The sequence below is a fragment of the Mytilus edulis genome, chromosome 6 (assembly GCF_963676685.1).
Source record: "Mytilus edulis chromosome 6, xbMytEdul2.2, whole genome shotgun sequence".
Taxonomy (NCBI): domain Eukaryota; kingdom Metazoa; phylum Mollusca; class Bivalvia; order Mytilida; family Mytilidae; genus Mytilus; species Mytilus edulis.
Window position 1 is genome coordinate 49,135,579 of NC_092349.1, and position 19,001 is coordinate 49,154,579.

At 31.4% G+C, this 19,001-nt stretch overlaps 1 protein-coding gene across 2 annotated transcripts in view; it reads left to right on the plus strand.

Annotated features, from left to right (window-relative positions):
* LOC139529113 (uncharacterized) overlaps positions 1–16,187 on the plus strand; it is a 44,687-nt gene extending 28,500 nt beyond the window's left edge. For both annotated transcript variants that reach the window (XM_071325394.1, XM_071325395.1), the window contains 4 exons: positions 4,729–4,812; positions 10,189–10,473; positions 13,029–13,316; positions 16,069–16,187. In XM_071325394.1, the coding sequence (XP_071181495.1) occupies positions 4,729–4,812; positions 10,189–10,473; positions 13,029–13,316; positions 16,069–16,136 (725 nt within the window). In that variant the 3' untranslated portion in view covers positions 16,137–16,187. The remainder of the gene's footprint in view (positions 1–4,728; positions 4,813–10,188; positions 10,474–13,028; positions 13,317–16,068) is intronic.
* The last annotated feature ends 2,814 nt before the right edge of the window (positions 16,188–19,001 follow it).

Below are 19,001 nucleotides of genomic sequence, written 5' to 3' on the forward strand. Positions count from 1 at the left end.
GTATCGTTACTGGTACGTTAGAAAGTGTATTGGTACTGGTACGTTAGAAAGTGTATTGGTACTGGTAAGTAATAAAGTGTATTAGGACTGGTACATTGTACGTTAGAAAGTGTATCGGTACTGGTAAGTAAAAAGGTGCATTGAATCTGGTACGTTAGAAAGTGTATTGGTACTAGTAAGTAAAAAAGTGTATTGGGACTGTTACATTAGAAAGTGTATTAATACTGGTAAGTAAGAAATTGTATTGGGACTAGTACGTTAGAAAGTGTATTGGTACTGGTAAGTAAAAAAGTGTATTGGGACTTGTACGTTAGAAAGTGTATTGGTACTGGTAAGTAAGAAAGTGTATTGGTACTGGTACGTTAGAAAATGTAGTGGTACTGGTATGTAAGAAAGTGTATTTCGACTGGTACGGAAAAAAATGTATTGGTACTGGTAAGTTAGAAAGTGTATTGGTACTAGTACGTTAGAAAGTGAATTGGTACTGGTAAGTAAGAAAGTGTATTGGGACTGGTACGTTAGAAAGTGTATCAGTACTGGTACGTTAGAAAGTGTATTGGTAATGGTACATTATAAAGTGTATTGGTACTGGTACGTTATAAAGTGTATTGATACTGGTACGTTGGAAAGTGTATTGGTACTGGTACGTTAGAAAGTGTATTGGTACTGGTATATTAGAAAGTGTATTGGTACTGGTACGTTAGAAAGTGTATTGCGACTGGTACGTTAGAAAGTGTATTGGTAGTGGTATGTTAGAAAATGTATCGGTACTGGTACGATAGAAAGTGTATTGGTACTGGTACGTTAGAAAGTGTATTGGTACTGGTAAGTAATAAAGTGTATTAGGACTGGTACATTGTACGTTAGAAAGTGTATCGGTACTGGTAAGTAAAAAAGTGTATTGGGACTGTTACATTAGAAAGTGTATTAATACTGGTAAGTAAGAAAGTGTATTGGGACTGGTACGTTAGAAAGTGTATTGGTACTGGTAAGTAAAAAAGTGTATTGGGACTGGTACGTTAGAAAGTGTATTGGTACTGGTAAGTAAGAAAGTGTATTGGTACTGGTACGTTAGAAAATATAATGGTACTGGTATGTAAGAAAGTGTATTTCGACTGGTACGTAAAAAAATGTATTGGTACTGGTAAGTTAGAAAGTGTATTGGTACTGGTACGTTAGAAAGTGTATTGGTACTGGTATATTAGAAAGTGTATTGGTACTGGTACGTTAGAAAGTGTATTGGTACTGGTATGTTAGAAAGTGTATTGGTACTGGTACGTTAGAAAGTGTATTGGTACTGGTATATTAGAAAGTGTATTGGTACTGGTATGTTAGAAAGTGTATTGGTACTGGTACGTTAGAAAGTGTATTGGTACTGGTATGTTAGAAAGTGTATTGGTACTGGTACGTTAGAAAGTGTATTGGTACTGGTATATTAGAAAGTGTATTGGTACTGGTAAGTTAGAAAGTGTATTGGTACTGGCTGGTACGTTAGAAAGTGTATTGGTACTGGTACGTTACAAAGTGTATTGGTACTGGTACGTTACAAAGTGTATTGGTACTGGTAAGTTAGAAAGTGTATTGGTACTGGCTGGTACGTTAGAAAGTGTATTGGTACTGGTACGTTACAAAGTGTATTGGTACTGGTAAGTTAGAAAGTGTATTGCTACTGGTAAGAAAGAAAGTGTATTGGTACTGGTACGTTAGAAAGTGTATTGGTACTGGTACGTTAGAAAGTCTATTGGTACTGGTAAGTAAGAAAGTGTATTGGTACTGGTAAGTTAGAAAGTGTATTGCGACTGGTACGTTATAAAGTGTATTGATACTGGTACGTTGGAAAGTGTATTGGTACTGGTACGTTAGAAAGTGTATTGGTACTGGTATATTAGAAAGTGTATTGGTACTGGTACGTTAGAAAGTGTATTGCGACTGGTACGTTAGAAAGTGTATTGGTACTGGTATGTTAGAAAATGTATTGTTACTGGTACGTTAGAAAGTGTATTGGTACTGGTACGTTAGAAAGTGTATTGGTACTGGTAAGTAATAAAGTGTATTAGGACTGGTACATTGTACGTTAGAAAGTGTATCGGTACTGGTAAGTAAAAAGGTGCATTGAATCTGGTACGTTAGAAAGTGTATTGGTACTGGTAAGTAAAAAAGTGTATTGGGACTGTTACATTAGAAAGTGTATTAATACTGGTAAGTAAGAAAGTGTATTGGGACTGGTACGTTAGAAAGTGTATTGGTACTGGTAAGTAAAAAAGTGTATTGGGACTTGAACGTTAGAAAGTGTATTGGTACTGGTAAGTAAGAAAGTGTATTGGTACTGGTACGTTAGAAAATCTATTGGTACTGGTATGTAAGAAAGTGTATTTCGACTGGTACGTAAAAAAAAGTATTGGTACTGATAAGTTAGAAAGTGTATTGGTACTGGTACGTTAGAAAGTGTATTGGTACTGGTACGTTAGAAAGAGTATTGGTACTGGTAAGTAAGAAAGTGTATTGGTACTGGTAAGTTAGAAAGTGTATTGGTACTGGTAAGGAAGAAAGTGTATTGGTACTGGTACGTTAGAAAGTGTATTGGTACTGGTACGTTCGAAAGTGTATTGGTACTGGTATGTTAGAAAGTGTATTGGTACTGGTATGTTAGAAAGTGTATTGGTACTGGTATGTTAGAACGTGTATTGGTACTGGTACGTTAGACAGTGTATTGGTACTCTGGTACTGGTACGTTAGAAAGTGTATTGGTACTGGTATGTTAGAAAGTGTATAGGTACTGGTACGTTAGAAAGTGTATTGGTACTGGAACGTTAGAACGTGTATTGGTACTCTGGTACTGGTACGTTAGAAAATGTATTGGTACTGGTATGTTAGACAGTGTATTGGTACTCTGGTACTGGTACGTTAGAAAGTGTATTGGTACTAGTATGTTAGAAAGTGTATTGGTACTGGTACGTTAGAACGTGTATTGGTACTGGTACGTTAGGCAGTGTATTGGTACTCTGGTACTGGTACGTTAGAAAATGTATTGGTACTGGTACGTTAGACAGTGTATTGGTACTCTGGTACTGGTACGTTAGAAAGTGTATTGGTACTAGTATGTTAGAAAGTGTATTGGTACTGGTATGTTAGAAAGTGTATTGGTACTGGTTCGTTAGAAAGTGTATTGGTACTGGTACGTTAGAAAGTGTATTGGTACTGGTACGTTAGAAAGTGTATTGGTACTGGTATGTAAGAAAGTGTATTGGTACTGGTACGTCGGAAAGTGTATCGGGACTGGTACGTTAGAAAGTGTATTGGTACTGGTACGTTAGAAAGTGTATTGGTACTGGTATGTTAGAAAGTGTATCGGTACTGGTATGTTATAAAGTGTATTGGTACTGGTACGTTAGAAAGTGTATTGGTACTGGTATGTTAGAAAGTGTATCGGTACTGGTATGTTAGGAAGTGCATTGGTACTGGTACGTTAGAAAGTGTATTGGTACTGGTACGTTAGAAAGTGAATTGGTACTGGTATGTTAGGAAGTGTATTGGTACTGGTATATTAGAAAGTGTATTGGTACTGGTATGTTAGAAAGTGTATTGGTACTGGTATGTTAGAAAGTGTATTGGTACTGGTACGTTAGAAAGTGAATTGGTACTGGTACGTTAGAAAGTGAATTGGTACTGGTATGTTAGGAAGTGTATTGGTACTGGTACGTTAGAAAGTGTATTGGTACTGGTATGTTAGAAAGTGTATTGGTACTGGTACGTTAGAAAGTGTATTGGTACTGGTATGTTAGAAAGTGTATTGGTACTGGTACGTTAGAAAGTGAATTGGTACTGGTACGTTAGAAAGTGAATTGGTACTGGTACGTTAGAAAGTGTATTGGTACTGGTATGTTAGAAAGTGTATTGGTACTCTGGTACAGGTACATTGGAAAGCGTATTGGTATTGGTACTGGTTCTTTAGAGAGAGTATAGGTACTGGTTCTTCAGTAACTTTTGTTTACATGTATTGACGTCTTACATTTTACAAAAAGAAAACTTCTTCAAATGTTTTTTTTATAAAGTTTTTTCTGAAATTATTTTGACTGGGGTGGGGTGGGAAGGTTCATTCGGGTGGGACGGTTTCCACAAGATTTAAGAAATTAAAAAGAAATTTCTTCAAATATTATTTTTTTTTGGAAAAAGAGGAGGGGGGAGGGGCAATTTTTTTGCCCCAATATTAAAGAAATTGTCAATTTTCTGAAGAAAAATTGGGGTCACAATTTTATTTTGCTTATTCTTAGAATATAGTCTGAAAACAGATTTACAAAGTATTGCTAAACACAAAAGCAAGAAATCTTCAATTGAATATAAATTCAAATCATATAACCAATTTCAAGTTTTTTGACTATATTTATTCTGTGTCAGAAAACTATAATGTGTCAAATATTTAATTACAATAAAATTCAGACCTGTACCAAACTTGAACATTTGTTAAATTTTTTGCACGAAATGTTCAGGGATGTACCTCTGCGGTCGTATCCAATTGTGCTAAGCTAAGCAGTTAATTTTACTTTGAAAGGTGATAAATTTGTATGAACTTTTAGTAAGAGGTAGCTAGCAGCAGGATTTTTTTTGGATTGACCATTTGATTTGCTGGCATGCTTATTTTGTTTTAATATATACATTTACATGATCATGTGTTAATTTTTTATAATCAGTTTTAAATTGGTTTCCAAATATTTTGTTTTAACATTTTAGCAACAATTCCTTCAACAACACCATCAACCCCTGTACCAACGACAACGATGCTGATACCATTCAAACCACCAACAACCATTGCCGGTCAGTATTACATTTTATATCTAAATGAAGATGCTTTGATTAAAGACCTTTGTCTTAAATTTTCACTTGACAAAAAAGGTCAAAGGGGTCTTAAGATTTGTACTCTGTCTGTCTGTCCATCCATCAGTCTGGCTAATCATTATTCCACACTTTTGTTTCTTCATGCTTGAAGATTTTGATTGAATATTTGGTGTATTTTCATACGCCTGTAAACATGCTGCATCATAAAAGAACGACTTATCCAAATTTCATTGTTTCTAAAAATCTTATAATGGTCAAACAATCTGTATACTTTTTGTTGAAAATAAGATTAGAACTTTTTGAGTTATAAGACTTTGTATCTAGAACAGGGGGTTGTTTTTTCACACTTTTTGAAGATGATTCTTTGATTTTTTGTAAAAAAAAAGAAGGGGGAGGGGTTTTCACATGTCGTGCCATATCACAAAAACGATTATTGCTTAAAATCTACACACTTCTTAGTAATATTAAACTAAAGATCTGTATACTTTTTGATTTTGATTCAAAATTTTATTTTAGAAATATTGAGTTTTTTTGTAAAAATAAAAGGGTTTTTTTCACATGTCGCGCAGTATCTCAAAAACAATTTATGACTATTGCTTTAAACTTTAAAATTGAGAAAGGAAATGGGGAATGTGTCAAAGCGACAACAACCCGACCATAGAGCAGACAACAACCGAAGGTCACGAATTGGTCTTCAATGTAGCGAGAAACTCCCGCACCCGTAGGCGTCCTTCAGCTGGCCCCTTAAAAAATATGTATACTAACACAGTGATAATGGACGTCAAACTAAACTCCAAATTATACACAAGAAATTGAAATTAAAAATCGTACAAGACTAACAAAGGGTTCATATGTCTGGCCGTATGTCGGAAACTATTTATAATTATTGCATAAAAATTCACACACTAGCCAACAGACGTATCAAGCCCTCATGGCGCAGCTGTTTATTATTTAATCATGACAAGTTGCAGGTTAATTTCGAATTTTGTCACAGTCTGATGATTTTGTGTACATTTATCCTTAGACTTAAAAAAATAACTCAAATAATGAGTTTATGCACTTTTTATGCCCCACTTACAATTTATGCCCCACCTACAATAGTAGAGGGGCATTATGTTTTCTGGTCTGTACGTCCATTCGTCCGTCTGCCTGTTGTACCGTACGTCCGTTCGTCCGGCTTCAGGTTAAAGTTTGTTGGTCACGGTAGTTTTTTATGAAGTTAAAGTCCAATCAACTTGAAACTTAGTACACATGTTCCTTATGATTTGATCTTTCTAATGTTAATGCCAAATAAGAGTTTTGACCCCAATTTCACGGTCCATTCATCATAGAAAATTATAGTGCAAGTGGGGCATCCGTGTACTTGGGACACATTCTTGTTTTCGTCATGCTTGAAGATATTGATTAGAATATTGGTATATAGTTGTTTAATGACAAGATACAGATATAGTACAAATTTTGTTTTGGTTTGATTACTTTATGCAGAGTAATGGTCTTACAAAATTGTCTTCTTGATTTGATATTTGTTATATAGTTTACACGATGACAAGTTATAAATCAAGTTAGAATTTGGTTCCAATACAATGAATTTTTAACTGGGTGGTGGACTATGTATTCCCATGCAATACTCACTGAGAATGCTTGTTAAAGCTGGTTTTACATAGTGATAGGGGAGTCTGTTTGTATCTACAAATGATCCTAAACTTCTTGAGAGAATTTAGTCAAACTTTCACTTTCATTTAATAATATGATTTAAGTTTCACTTCATATTAATTTCATTTCTTGATCTGAATGATTTATTTGGTTTAATTTGGGTTCATATCTGTACACAATAGTGCACATGTGTACCTTCCTCTCCTTCTAAACCCTAATCATATTTTGATCAGAATGTTTATGATATAAAGCTATCATTACCTCAAACTCCGAAACAGTGGTGACGTTGCTTCGCTAAACTATCAAAGTCAACGTAGCGTAGTAAAGAGGACGTAACCGCTGTTTCGGAGTTCGTCATTACCTATCTGGTTTTTTTGTCTGAATTAGTTTTGGGGTTTTCATTTATATTTGTTGACCTCAGATATTGTTAATACACTTAATGTTTATTTTTCTTCTGTAGCTGAAAAACAAATTGGAAATGATATTTCAGATATGGATTTTTCTATGCTACAAAATTTAACTTGTAAAAAATTTTAAAAAAAATCAAAATTTTAAATTCAAAATTTTCAATTTCCTTTAATTTTTTAAACTCATTTCTGTTAGAGAGATGTGTTCACAACTAAAACACCTTAATATTAATAAATCTGCAGGTGTAGATGGAATTGGTCCCAAATTTGTAAAGCTAAGTGCAGGGATAATATTGCCATCACTAACTTTTCTAATAATCAAAAGTATAACGTCAAATCATTTTCCACAAAAATTAACACTTGCAAGAGTAACTGCTATACTTAATGGAGGTCCCAGATGTTCCCTCCAATTATCGTCCAATTTCTATTTTAAATACCATATCTAAAAATTTTGAGAGACATGTATGTACACACATAACACAGTTATATGAATTCTTTAACAATAAAAAATTGTTATATTGTTAAAATTGAGTATGCAAGGTCATTCATGTCAAACAGCGCTGACTAAACTTTTTGATGAATGGTTTAAATATTTAGATAATGGAGAAACAGTTGGTACTGTCATGGAAGTATTATATAATATAATACTTCCATGGAACTGTGTTTTTAGATTTCAATAAGGCTTTTGACCTTATTAAGGTAGCACAATACCTCCAATTCCCCAGTTTTAAAATGCTGTAACTTTCTTTATAATGCTTGAAAATTTATAAAAGTGGTATCTATGGATAGCTAACAGATTACTCTGTCAAATTAATGCAATGTTAGTATTATACAACAATTATGTAATCAATTATAATGATAACTGTGTCTACAAAATTTTACAACAAATTTCCACTTTCAATTGAAATTAGCTTCTTCATGGATCCCTCGAGAGGATTGATTTTATTATATGTTGTTCCTTGAGCCATTATCTACAAAAGGTTGTCTCAGATTTTGGATAGAATGTATAGATAAAATTTTACACCTAATCATACATTAGCTACTTTTATGTGGTAAGGATGTTTACACTAATTACAAATTTATGAGAGAATGGAATAAGATAGCGTTAATTTGAGACACCCTTTTGAAGCTTCTACTGTGTTAATTAAGATAAGGTTAAAATTTCTTGTGTAGCTAAAGAGATGAAAGGGCTAAATTCATTCAAGTGAACTGACGAAGATTTTGCCATTAATTGCATAATAATTGATTACATAATGATTGCAAAACAAAAATATTGCATTCATTTAAAAGATTATTCTTTTATCTATCTATATATACCTCTTTTATTAAGTTATAGCATTTTAAAGGTTGGGGATTGGAAGTAAAAAAATGTTTGTATTGTGCTAACTTAATCATGCATGCCATACTTTAAGAAAAGTTAAAATTTTATCATATCGGAGAACATATGATAGATTGGATAAATCATATTTGTCTGAAAGACCACAAGTAGATCAATACGCTAACATTAAATCTGATAGATTGTGTGTAAAATATGGAGTGAATCAAGAATCTATTTTAGGTCCTCTGTTATTTTAAATTTAAATAATTGATTGACCACTTCATGTTTAACAATCCAGCATGGATTTATATGCTGATGATTCAACATTGCATTTTCAATAATAACAACATTGAAAAAATAAACAAAAATAATCAGGATATTGCAAAATGATTTAAATGCTATACAATTTGGTGTAACAATAACAGTATGAAAATTTAAATGCACAAAACACAAAGTCTATGAAATAAGGTTAAAAACAAAAACTTACACAACTATCAGAATTATGTTTTACCATCAAGGAAACATGTGTTGAGAATGGTCATTCTTTCAAATTACTTGGAATTGACATTGATGAAAATTTAAGCTGGGAAGATCATGATGATCATATAATATGTAAGATTATCTCCTCTAAACTATCACTTATGTATAAATTAAAGTATATTTGCCCATACACACAGGACAACTACTTTATAATGAGTATATTCTACCCTATATAGACTACTGTAGTTCAGTTTAGGGAAATTTATTACAAAAAGATTCAGATAGAATCATAAAACTTAAAAAAAAGAGTAGCAAAAATTATACTTTAATGCCATATTTCGGTTCTTCTTATTTTATGTGTTCATCTTTAAAATTGCCATTTTTTACAAAGAGAATAAATAAACAACAATAAATTCTAATGTTTAAAATTGTAGATAAACTAACACCTGATTACTTAGCAATGCTAAATATTAATGATGTGCAACACCACAACTTACGATCTGTCTCTAATAATGATCAATTTGTTCCAAGACCAAATACAATTTTTTATAAAAAAAATCTTTTCATTATTCTGCAACCAAGGCATGGAATAATTTACCACTCTTAATAAAAAAAATGTTGTAATGTGGATTTATTCAAGAAACATCGTTATAATCATTTTCTTAGCTGTCAATATATTTTTAGAAGTTACTATTAAATGCTGATGAAGTTATATTAATTTTAAACAAGATTATGTATGTCATTTTCTATTTTAATATGTTTATGATGCATTTAAATGGTTTTTAATGGTAACTCGTATTTAAGTGTATGGATCTCTCTGACATTGTACCGCAAGGTAAAACCAGGTTTAATCCACCATTTTCTACATTTGAAAATGCCTGTACCAAGTCAGGAATATGACAGTTCGTATTTGATGTGTTTTGTCATTTGATTCTGCCATGTGATTAGGGACTTTCCGATTTGATTTTCATCTGAGTTCAGTATTTTTGTCCACAACCAATGTTGTTGGTGGGTTTTTTTTTACTGAATCATGGCTGGGTTTTCCCTAAGCAAATCATGGACTTTACATGGTGCAGGTCAGGTTCCTTTTTGTAATATTTGTTATTTGGTCAGAATCATTTTTGTCAAGTCTGCAACTTTTATGTCTCAAAAGCAAGACATATTGATCATAGATTGTCTTGTCAGTGTCAGCATCATCAACATTTAGGTTCTGTCTGTGGTGAAGTTTAGTAAGACATTAATAACTCCATGGAATTTTTCAAAATTTGGACAGAAGCTTGTTTATAACCGAAATACGGTATCCAAAGTGAAATTTTGAAATGTTTATTTTCATATCCGTATTGTAAACCATCAATTACTTTGTCGAACCTTCCAGGTGGGGATTGTATTTGGACATCCACCCTTAGAAAAATACACATTCAAGTTTTAAAGAAAGAAACAGCTTTGGTTACTTGTTTTGATTTTACATTATAAATCAAATCATTGTATTTATTATAGTTGAAAGATGTACAGAGTGGGATAACTGGGTGAATTTGCACACACCAGATGCCAGTGGTGATTCAGAACCTATTGCTGAAGTAAAGAAACACTCACATATTTGCATTAATCCTATGAAGATTGAATGTCGAACAGCTACAGGTTCCACAGCCGATGACCTAGGACAAATAATTTCCTGTGACCTTTGGAGTGGATTACAATGCGACAATATGAACCAGTTTGACCCAAATGGGTGTGCTGACTACAAGGTCAGACTAGGCTGCTTGAAACAAACCAGTGAATGTAGTGAGTAGTATTTAAACAATCCTTTGATTAGAAATATTAGGTTGAACACTACCTTAAAAATAGAGAAAAAAATAGTTTCTTTTTATAAACTTTATTAGTTTTTAAAACACAATTATGTATTTTAGATTTTAAAAAGATTTCCACCCAACACAACACCAATTTCAAAGTCCCATTTTGAGCCATGCTTGCAAAACAAAGACATGAAATTAAAGCTTTAGGAAATATTTTTGAAATAGCAACTAGGTTGTAGAACAAAAAATAACAATGTTGTTTATAATGTATGCAGATTCTTAGTCTTTTTTATTTATAATAATGAATGTTTTAAGGTGCAATGTAACTCTGTTACAGTCTGTATAGCAATGTTGTATACTTTTCTATAATATTAAAAACAGAATCACTCAATCAAATGTTTTGTTAATTTTATTAATACTGGGTTACAAATATATCACAAAGTCCTACATATATAATATTTAACCATTGTATCTTTTAATCTTTTGGTAAAAGCAAACATTTTATAAACAATACCATACCTGTCAACTGGCAATCTGTGAAGTAACCAGCTCATCAGACTGACACAGGATTTCATCAAATCACCTGTTTTCACTACATTTTAGTGCAATGAGACTTCCAATGTCTAAAACGCTAAGTTTTCCTATGAAATTCCAAATTTTTTCTATGAAAAGTTTTTTTATAATTTGCCCCAACTTTGATGATTTACAGCTATCGAAACATAATTTTGCCATTTTTTATTGAAAGGTTGTATGAAGTCACTCAAGCTAAACATACAAATATCAATTATCCTTTTAAAGTCATGTTTAAACAATTTGAACCTCTTTACACATATCTGTTGGAGGAATAAAGGTCCGTAAACTATCTTCAACCATTTGTTTTGTTCTCACTTAATACTAAAATTCAACTGAAAAAGATTTTACGGGGAGTTATGACCTGAATTTCATTTCAGAGGTGGACAGGTATGCTATATCTAAAAAAAAATTAATAAATTATCATCAACACTTTTTTCTTATTTAACCAATAGCCTCAAACTATTGCACATATTATTAGTTAACTGATTCATTAAAGATAGGTTACATTTGAAATCTCTTGCTTAAATCAATTCACTTTGCCGCTAATGATGGAAAGCAAATGTCAAAGATGATGAAAAGAGAAAGAAAGAAACAATTAATTGTATAGAATATAATCATATTTAAAGAAATAAAGTATATCTATGAACTCATATGTGTTTTGTATATGAATAAATAAACAGGTCATATATATCACTCAAACATGACGTTCTCAAAAAATCTCCCTCTTTGAAAGTTTCAGAGGTTGGCAGGTATGCATATCCCAGAAATGTGCATTTCTATTCTGTTCAGATATTTCGCTGTATAATAATACATATTTTGATAAGTTGACAATGAATGAAAACATGTTTTTTGTTTTTGTTTTTTATAACAGTACCACCACAAAAACCTAAAATACCAGGAAGTAGTTTCCATAATACTATCAAATTGGCTAACATTTAAAAATATCACAAAGGGAAGGCGGGGATTGAGTATGGGGTAATTGTCCCAAACATGCGGGAATTAAGGACAAAAAGGTGCTAAAAACTAGCTTTTTTAATTTCAAGAAGAATTTTTCTATTACACAGTGTTGCCCAATAGATGTTTAAGATCTCTGACAACATTTATTTTGTGTCAGAAACCTATATTATGTCAAAAGTTTGATCACAATCCAAATTCAGGCAGTATCAAGCTTAAATATTGTGTCAAAACTTGCCACAAATGTTCAGGGTTTGATCACTGAGCTCAGCGAAGTATTTTATTTTCCTTTATTGTAATCAGTATTTTGTTTTTTATAAAGTTTCTCTGAAGAAATTAAAAAAAAAAACATCATTCAAGGGAATTAACTTTTATTCAGATTCTGTTAACAGTTTCAGCCTTTATTACTGATTAGTAGATATTGTGATATTTAAACATATCTGCTGGTTAAATTTTTTCTCTTTCGATGACAATTCCTGCCAAAATTTGATGATAACCATCTTTCATGGGTAATAACTCCTGTCAGCGGTACTCAGTCAATTGATAATTTATGTCTAAGTGACTTTTTTGGAGGTTATTTTTTCTGGTTTTCACAGATTCTCTCTATGATAGTTTCTGCAACATCAAAAACACAAAAAATGAACACATTCAGTCTTTAAGATGCAATTACTGCTAAGAATGGTTTAATTAATCGATGTTTGCATGTCGACTCTTTGTAGATTTTATTTTGCTGAACACTTTTGTTTAAGCAATTTCTCTCCATCCAATATGATTTCTGCATAAATAAGAAAATGAGTCTTCCGAGGCAATAACTCTTACACAGGGTCAATTAAAAATTCATCCATTTTGGCTCATCTGTATATCTTATTGTTTTGATAATTTTTACTGCTTAAAATTTCTCACTTTCTGGTATATACATAATAACCAAAATCTGCAAAATTTAGGCCAGATGATCCAATTTAGGATAAATACTTAATGAACAATTAGCACTTAATATTTTTACTAAAATTTCTGCAGCCCAATGTGTTGATAGATCATGGTCGCCATGGGTAGACGAAAGAAATCCAATAACATATGCACTTGGTGACAAGGAGAAATCTGGTCTTGAATATCAGAAAGCTTCAGGATTCTGCAGTGGAGGAACAATTCACAAGGTTGAATGTTGGAGTACAGATATTGGGGTTTTCCACTACTCAACAGGAGAAGTTATGAAATGCACACCAATAGATGGAGTAGTCTGTAACAATGCAGACAATTACCCAATTACATGTACTAATTATAAGATCAGATACCAATGTTATTGCAGTAAGTATAAAAAAAACTCTTGAAATTCTTTTCTTTTCAATTCTCAGTTTAATTTCCCAATTTTTCTAAAACTTTATCAACAATCATTGGGTCATCAACAAAGCTACAATTGTTGTGCATATTGCTAGATTAGCATATTTTTATTTTTCATTTGAGACATCTATAGCTTATTGGAAAACCTAATAATTTCATTGAAAGACTTGCACTGTTTGTTCCCACTGAAGTTGACTTTGAACTGTTCCAGAAAAAGGTTACCCCCTATTTTTTTTTTGGCAATGTTTTGAAACAATTCTGTAAAAATAAACCATTTATCCGTCATTTCTGTTACTTTATAAAGAATTCATAACTAAATAACAGGCAAAGGATACCCAGAGGACATAAAAACCCATATGTCGAAAATACACTGACTACGACATGGCTTAAGAATGAAAAAAAAAACACTCTGAAAACAGTACACCTTACAGAAGAATCCAAATATCCAAATAAAATATATTCAATAGGTTCGTTATCACAATGTGTTCCATTTTTATATTCCATGCATTGTATTATGCATTTTCAAAATTTTTGAATTGCATAATATTAATTTACATTTTATGATATCGTATAATGTTTTTGATTCTCATAATACAACTTATATAATGGAATACAGTAATATAAGTGCATGGAATGTCTTGTACATTGATACACATAATCTTCATAAATATTAAGGACACAAGTCATTTTAGAATCACGGTACGCGTACTTGTTTGAAAATATGGATCAAAATAAAATATATATAATTACAAGGTCAAGCAGATACATATCAATTCGCAATAACTACATGCATTATGGTCTACCGAATGTCAACCTTCACGTACCTTTATATTCACTTTAGGGCGGCATACGATACTTGGTCACACCAAACAGCAGCTTATATATTTTAATTGTCAATTCGAAAGTTTGCCAAAGTAAATTAAAATAAAAAACTATAATTGCTTTTCAAAAGCGTCTTATCAATTTACATGTTTACTATGATCATCTAAAACTGATTACATTAAGATAAGATGCACGAATTTACGGTTTCGGGACACATAAATACTACGTACATGTATACATGTACATATGCATTTCAAGATCCAATGGCATACATTGAATACAACTATTGATTGGATATAAAATAGCTAGTTATTTAAACAAAATGCTTTTTATTTATCATAAATATCTCTTTATTTGCAAAACAAAGAAAAAACAATTTTGGTTATGGCAAATGCATAGACAAAACAAACATAATGAAAAATCGACAAAAATATAATGAATATGATATAAACAGTTATTGGTCTCCTTTCCTCAGTTCTAATGACTCTTTAATAAAAGAAACAACTGCTTTTACATCATTTGGTGTCGATTTGATGGATTTAGTATAATCACGAGTTTACCAGTAAAAATAAGTGTATTAAAATTTACATATTTTTGAATATAATAATTTAGAAAGATTTCTCTTTAATTTTTAAAAGGGGGCAACTGTATTCTGATTGATATTCGTATGTGTAAACATCTATGGTGTAACGGAGTATACATCGATCTTACAATTGATACGATATTCTCGCGCTTGTATGTCCTGTCATCCAAAACATATATAACTAACTGGAATTTTTGCTTATAACTAAGTTTTTATCCAATATTCACAATTTTCACATTCCTTTCGTATTACAATTTCACAACATTGTTTTCGATGTTAACACATCGCACGATTAAGACAAATTGTTCACGTCTGCAACATACGTAAGACGGAAAATTTCGAACTAAGTTAACCTGATTCCCAGAGATGATATGAATTATAGTTTTACTCATTTGATGGCACACTAATTGTTCTGTTATAATTAAGGATGCCGATGCGTATTTTTTTCCAGTATTCCTTGAAAAGTCAGAGTATAAAATATGAAAATATGATGATCTGACTTTTTATTGGTTTTGTGTATTTTCATTGAGTTAAACGTACATTAGATGCCATTTGTTAAATTATATAACTTTAAAATCTGTCTAATTATTCAAATTATTACCGTATTTTTACACATAATAGATAATAAAAAAATACATACATAAGATGCCAGTTGTTTAATTAGATGACTTCAGAAAATGTCTAATTATTCAATACTAGTAATTATCGTTTTTTGCACATAACAAATGTTCATTGATAACCATGGTTAAATTAAATGAACAATATATTATGTGCATGCATGTTGGTTTTTTTAAAAACTCCCCGTTTCGTTCGTACTCAAAAATGAAAATAGCGTCACATCATTGGTTGAATTTCAATTGTTAAGGACAATGTAAGCCAATTTTAACGTTTAAGAGTTTTTGAAAATATTACCCAGAATGCATTAGATTCTGACAACTTTCATTATTTGGTCCACATTTGAAAGGAATATAGTCTGAAATATAAAATCTACAAATAAAGATACTGCTTTTCATTAACCCGAATAAGTCAGGCGCTTTATTTCAAGCACTTCGATCACTAATCGTAATTATTCGAGTAAGCTTTTTATGAGCGTAAAAAAAATGGAGGTTTATGATTGTGTATGCCAGAAACGCATTTTGCCTACAAAGGACTTACCGGTTTACTCGAATAAAACAAGTTAAAAGGCCAAAAAGTACAAAATTAAAGACCAGTGAGGACCAACATTCCGAACGATAGCGTAAGAACCTGATATTTCTAAATTGATGTGAATATACTCTATAGTTTAATAATTATTATTTTTTGTTTTTTTTATAGATGTCACCACTATACTACCACCGATATCAAGACGAGACAATGAAGAAGAGGGCATTTTTTTGCTTTGATGCTTACCTAACATTTAGCTGATAGTAAATACAGAATTGGAATTAATATAATTTTGAGTGAATGCAAGCCATATCATATACATTTATGTCCGGTCATTTTGAAAGGGGAACATATTTTACTCAGTCACAGACAACCCATAGACATTTCAGGGTTTTGTCATGTGCAAAGTGCGTGACATTCGACCAACACACGATATCAAATATAATATATACATAACTTTATCTGCAAAAAGTAAAACCCATATGGATTAAAATGCAAACTTAAGAGACATATACACAAGAAACATACCCTACATGAATAAAGTTTTAAACAAGTCAAGTTAATATTAATAATATATATATATATATATATGTATAAGTATCAAAAATAAGGTCCACACCTTATTTTAGCAACTCCATGGACTGCTTTATATAGGATACAACAGTAGACAAAATATCTTTTTTGGAATCTAAATAGTTTTAAGTTTAAAGTTTGATTCAAGCTAGTAAAAGTTAGGGTATTGGGTTTTAATTGCATTCAACGCACAAATCATGTTTCAATAATTTTAAAGTGCGAAATAATCGTTAAAAATCGCAAAAAAAAACAATACAATTTTATCTTGTAATTATCAAGATATTTGCAAAATACTGTCTGTTTGTCATTGGCACACGTGAACGATTTAGTAAAACACGTCACTAATGCCCTCGTATTATACCAAACGGAAATGATGCACAGTGGGTCACCTTGATAAAATACTCGTATGAAACAGATCAGCTCGCAAAGTAAAATAACAGATTTGATAGATACCAGTGACAACTACCAACCGAATCTTCATTAAGAATATTGATATACATTTATCGAGGCTTGATGATCGCATAAATATTTTTATCAATTTTTAAAACTAGAAAAGTATTGCAAAAACTTCCACAAATTAACCTTTTTTTTTTAAACTACTTGCATGTGCATCAAAAAGTGAAAATAGTTATTAATTAGTATATTGATGGTGACCGCGTAATGGTAAAAGCAGAAGTAGAACTGTGCATGTGAAGTTCCAAGGCGGAGAAACGGCTTTAAACCACGTGCTTTTAATTAAGTACACTCCTCACACGTGCGTCCAAAAGGTGACAGAGGACGTAACTTGTTGAATAGTTGTTAGATTAAACTATGTGTTTTTTCTGGGCTACACAAATATAGATGTTCTTACTGACTTACCGACGGACTTTATTTATACATGTAGCAGCATTTCAAATTGTGTAAGTTTATTCTCCAGATGATGTGAAGAATTTGATACTTTCAGTCACAGTAATCTGCTTCACTTGTTTAGAAATTTGAATATGTATTGATCAAGCTTTTTCTTTAAAATGCAATACTGGAGAGACTTGTAATTAATCAGTATAAGTATATTTGATTAACATCGAGTTTCCCACAGTCCTTAGACATAATGTAAAAATATTGTGATATTCTAATGTTATATCATGTCCCAGTATTTTCCCACATTATGATGAATTTAGGACAGAAAGTCACAGTACAAAAATTCACAATTAAGTTTGACTTTTTTTTTATTTTTTTTAATTAAGATAACATTTATTTTCAAAAATCTTTTTTGTATGTTTTCTAGAACTTTATATATATGGCAACTTTGTAAACAAAATTTATTCTGAAAAAAATCGATAATGAGAAAATAATTGTTAAGATAACAATTTATCAAAGTGGCTTGGCATTAAAATGGTTTCATGGTGCAAATAAATATATCTTTTGCATGCATAAAATTTGACAAACTTTTCATTACTCAAGGTTTATGAACAATTTTATAAACTGTAAAATGAATATATGCAAAAAAAAAAAAGAAAACAATATCTCAAGAAATTTTTCTCATATATGTATTTAAACAATAGTAAACAATTAGTGTGTTTGACTTTTTTTCCTATCAAATTTGTTACTTTCTGTCCGTTTACCATATAAACAATGTAATCTATGTCTGTGTCCTAAATCACAGGCCTATTATTTGTGTTATTTGAAAATAAGATATAAAACCTATATTGTAGAAATATAAAAGCAACAAAATTAGTAAATGAGTTAAAACATCTAGGAGCATTTAAAATTACAACAAAACACCACTGAAATAAAATCTTTAGAAAAAGGGGTGTGCATTCCCAAATAACTTGTGTCCTAAATCCAAAATGTTCTGATCACAACAAAAATTTGTTTTCTTAGATAACAAAATTATAACATACCGTCTTTAAGGTTTAGAAAAATTGACATTTGAAAATTAAAGCAATGACAATCAAATAACCAAACAAGGAAAATATTAATCCTTTATAACAGTCCGTAATTTGAAACCAGGCTAAACAGTGACTATTGTCCCTACTCTCAGGTAATTAACAACTTGGCAATGCAGAAATGCCACCTGTTGTTTATAAATTGATGAAAATTATAGTTAGATTATTAATATTATTAGATAGGTATTGTGAATACCCGGTGTTTATCTTGCAATTTTATAACATGGAAAAAAAAACCCTACCGTCATATCTTGTCAAGATTTTAAGCAATTCTTCACGTATATTATTTATCCTCGACTCTATAAAAACATTTTAATAGCTAGAATATAGTTTAACCCCATTCCCCTTTTTTTTTCAAAAAAACAAAAACAAAAAATTAATACACTTCTCTTCTGACACATACTTTTTCCTTTTGACAAATTGGTCATAATAAACAATGAGCTTTGAAGAGGAAGCGAAATTCATTGGCAGTGCTTTAAATCAACGATCAGGATAAAGTTCATTATTAATCAACGTTTAGATAAGTCAAAGAAGTGGCCCACAGTGCGTCAATTCCGGTAGATTTGGTTTTAGCGCTGTTTCCAGAAATAGCGTTGGTTAGATTTT